Source organism: Pseudochaenichthys georgianus, unplaced genomic scaffold (assembly GCF_902827115.2).
Source record: "Pseudochaenichthys georgianus unplaced genomic scaffold, fPseGeo1.2 scaffold_1890_arrow_ctg1, whole genome shotgun sequence".
NCBI classification, from domain to species: domain Eukaryota; kingdom Metazoa; phylum Chordata; class Actinopteri; order Perciformes; family Channichthyidae; genus Pseudochaenichthys; species Pseudochaenichthys georgianus.
Window position 1 is genome coordinate 2,206 of NW_027262631.1, and position 4,180 is coordinate 6,385.

The 4,180-nt window shown below is 54.0% G+C and overlaps 1 protein-coding gene across 1 annotated transcript; it reads right to left on the reverse strand.

The window, feature by feature from the left end:
- Nucleotides 1-1,030: 1,030 nt before the first annotated feature.
- On the reverse strand, nt 1,031-3,549 carry LOC117441673 (potassium voltage-gated channel subfamily A member 1). The gene has a single exon (XM_034077716.2). It carries the CDS (start codon nt 3,391-3,393, stop codon nt 1,654-1,656), a length of 1,740 nt encoding a protein of 579 aa, XP_033933607.1. The 5' UTR covers nt 3,394-3,549; the 3' UTR covers nt 1,031-1,653.
- Nucleotides 3,550-4,180: the final 631 nt, after the last annotated feature.

Below are 4,180 nucleotides of genomic sequence, written 5' to 3' on the forward strand. Positions count from 1 at the left end.
GGGAGCTTGGGGATTTTATTCAAGCAACACGGCCAACAACCAATCACATGAATCTCCCGCCCCCGACATACAAAGCAAAAACCCCCGGGATTTTATGGGAGCAATATATATTTATATATATATATATATAAATATATATATATATATATATATATAAACTCCCCAAACAGGCGAAAACCTACCAGTTTCCCCACTGCCTCTGCACCTCCCTCCATGCTGGTTCCTCCGGTTTGTATCCCGGTAGGTGAAGAGGGTCTGGTCATACAAGACCGGGTGGTTGCTACGGCGATAGTTAGTTTCTCCTCCAACCTTTTTTGAAATATAGAAATGAACGGCGGGATATCTCTCCCAGCTTAGACGCGGTTTGATTGGCTACGGCTTCAGCTGTCAGATTTTCAGAAACGGGATTTGATTGGCTGGCGCTGGCTACTCCGGCGTCTCCGGCACAGAAGTTGAACATTGTTCAACTTCGGATGCCGGAGACGGACCGCTCTGCTACCCACAATTCAGTTCGGCGAAAAAGCGAGGCAACGTGACGTCACCCCATTGAAAGTGAATGGGCAGATTGGAGCTTCCAACACTGTCGGTGCTGTAGTGTGGACGGGCCGTAAGTCTAGGAGGGCTACTCTCTGAAACTACGGCCATTTCGTTATTCGGTCAATTTAAAAATTGTAACGGTTGTTTTTTTCTGCTGCAAATGTCTGCAAGAGAGTAAATATCAGCATCAGAATTGGAACGATTGATTGGCGCTTTGACACCAACATTATAATTGCGTCACTAATGTTACTCCATACGAGGAGCCACATGTTGAGCCTGAAACACATGATAACATTACAGCTAGCCAAACATCTCACTCCCGGTGTCACCTTCCCCACATCCTAACGTGCTGTCATTAGGACCTTGTTTGCCGTAAAGCAAGCTGGCAGTCAAAGAATATCACTTTCTCTTGAGCTCCACAAACACTGAACACAATCAGTGTCAAAGCACACTTCAAAGCACTCACCTGGTGTCTGTGCTGCGCGGTCTCTCCAGATGCCTCGGCTCTGTCCTCGTGTCCTCGTGTCTTCCCCTCAGTACTTCCATACGTGTCCTTTTTGTTTGTTTTTAAATCTTCTTTAAAATCATAAAAAGGCTACAGCTCTTCTCTCGTAGGTCCTCTGAGAGTCTCGTGGAACACAGACCCTGAGTGGAGGGACACAGGTCTCACGAGGACACGTCTCTACATCACACCGGCATCCATTCATAAATATCAGGCTTTGGGGGAGACACATCTGCTGCGTGTCAGCGTGAACATGGTGACTAACATGGAGGGGACGGAAAGTAAAGTGTGGCTTTTGTATTCTTTTAGTTGCCCTGCTGAGCGCGCGCGAGGGTTTGTTAATCCTGCAGCTCAATCATCCTCTCATGTGATGTAGGTGTTTTAAAAGGGACGCCGCGCGGCACTGACCGCGGGTTCTTCCACTTTCCGCACGCGCGCACCAGATGGGGATTACAGTGTGCTTTTATAAATCAACCCGTCGCTCTTAAAACTTTTCAGGATTGCAAATGTGTTGATCCTCCGTGTGCAAAGGCCTAAGAGCCCGCTAATGGGTGGGTTTGGAGAGGGGGGGTATTACTCTAAACAGCTATTAATATACTTTGTGTGCGCGTGCACTACAGGTCCGTCTCCCGCGTGTTCAGGCAGAAGGCGTAAAGGGACCTCTTGAAGCTGCTGTTCGCCTTGATGCCCGCCTTCTCCCCGGGGGGAGCCGCCGCGTCGTTCTCCGCGTCCTGCTGCGACTTCGTGGAGGACTTGCTCCCTTTCCGCTTCACTTCCGGACTCTCCCGGCCGCTGCTGGAGTCGTCCTTCAGGGAGGACTGGTCCTGGTCCGACTCGCGGTGGTAGAAGTAGTTGAAGTTGGACACGATGACGGGCACGGGCAGCGCGATGGTTAAAACTCCCGCGATGGCGCACAGCGAACCCACGATCTTCCCCCCCACTGTCACCGGCCGCATGTCTCCGTAACCCACCGTAGTCATGGTAACAACGGCCCACCAGAACGCGTCCGGGATGCTGGAGAAGTGCGACTCCGGTTCGTCCGCCTCGGCGAAGAACACGGCGCTGGAGAAGAGGATGACTCCGATGAAGAGGAAGAAGATGAGCAAGCCCAGCTCCCGCATGCTCGCCTTGAGAGTCTGCCCCAGGATCTGGAGACCTTTGGAGTGTCTGGAGAGCTTGAAGATGCGGAAGACGCGCACCAGGCGGATGACGCGCAGGATGGCCAGCGACATGCCCTGCCCGTTCTGGTGCTCCTGGCCCGGGGGCTCCGGGCCCTGCTGCTCCGCCAGCTCCGTGCACACCGTGATGAAGTACGGCATGATGGACATGATGTCGATGATGTTCATCACCGTCTTGGAGAACTCGGACTTGCTGGGGCACGCGAAGAAGCGCACGAACAGCTCGAATGTGAACCAGATTACGCACGTGGTCTCTATGATGAAGAAGGGGTCCGTGAAGGTGAGGGACGGCCGGGGCGCGGTGCTGTTGTCCGGCCGGCTGGTGACCGGAAGCTCCCGCTCGTCCCGGAACTCTGGAAGTGTCTCCATGCAGAAGGTGATGATGGAGATGGTGATGACGATGACGGACACGATGGCGATGCCTCGCGCCGGCATGGAGCTCTCCGGGTACTCGAAGATGAGCCAGACCTGCTTCTGGAACTCGTTCTGAGGCAGCGGTTTCTCCTCCTCCTTCACGAAGCCCTCGTCCTCCCTGAACTTCTCCATGGCCTCCTCCCCGAGCTGGTAAAACCGGATCTCATCCGCGAACACGTCGATGGACACGTTCACGGGTCTCCGGATCTTCCCCCCGGACTGATAGAAATACAAAATCCCGTCAAAACTCGGTCTGTTCCGGTCGAAAAAGTACTCGTTCCGCAGCGGGTCGAAGTACTTAATCCTCTTGGCCGGGTCTCCAAGCAGGGTCTCCGGGAACTGGTTCAAGGTGCACAGCTGGGTCTCGTACTTGAGCCCCGCGATGTTGATGAGCACCCTCTCGTTGCTGTCCGTGTCCCCGTCCAGGTCCACCGGGCCCTCGTCGAACAGATGGGGACTGTGGTCCGCGCGTAAAAGCGCATCCATGGTGTTCTCGCTGCAGCTGAAGGTGCTGTTCATGTCGTTGATCTTCCAGGAGCTGTGCTGGTGATGGACGAGGTGAGGATGAGGAGGAGGAGGAAGAGGAGGAGGGTGGTTCTGCTGCTTCGTGTTCAGCTCCTTCCCGTAGTCCTCTCCGAGTCCAGTCTGCACGAACTGAGGCACCTCCAGCGCGTTGCGGCAGCTCTCCTCGGCATTGCGTCCGCCGCCTCCGCCGCTCCCCTTCGCGCCGCCGTTCTCGAAGCTCACCAAAGCGACCTCCATTCCGCGGCCATCCACCGTTAACGCGCGCGGACCCTCGGAGACTTGTGGAGCCGCGGCGGCAGCGCGAACATCTTCGGTGAGCTCAGCGAAGTTAAAACTCGACGGGGAAAAGAGGAAAGTAAAAAAAGAGCCCTGACGCACGGAGCTGCTGCTACATGTATGACCTGCTGCGCGAGCCGACTCTGAAGAGCGCGCGGGAGGACCCGGATGAGGATGAATTATTCTACTGACGTCAAAAGTGCGTTCAGACCGTTTAGCTGCCTCTGAACAAGTCTGTGGATGCGAGACAAGCTGTCATCCTCACTCCCCCCCTCTCTCTCCCTCTCTCTCTCTCTCTCTCTCTCTCTCTCTCTCTCTGGGGGCGGGGACGCGCATGTTCATTTCCCCTTGTTTATTATGGCAACAAAGCGCGCGCACTGGCAGCCCTTGCTTCTGGTTGTGGGTCATTCAAGTGACAGAGTATTTGGTAAATATAAAACATTGTTGTTCTCTTTCCTCTAAGTCAGATAACCCTTAACTTCTAAAGTAAAGTCTGAAGTCCCTCAACTGAACTATTCCACAGAATGTCTTCTGATTGGTTTCGGTGTAATCTGTTTTCTGGTCCCATGCCGTCACTGTGTCCATGCATGGATCCTCCAAAGCCACTTCCTCACCTCAACATCTACTATAGCTTTCCTTCAAGTCTCGCTGGCCGGCGCAGGCGAGCGACTGACATGCACGATGCACGATGCACGACACGCCACCAGCAGCAGATACAGGTTTCAGTTTTAAAACATCAACGATTTTA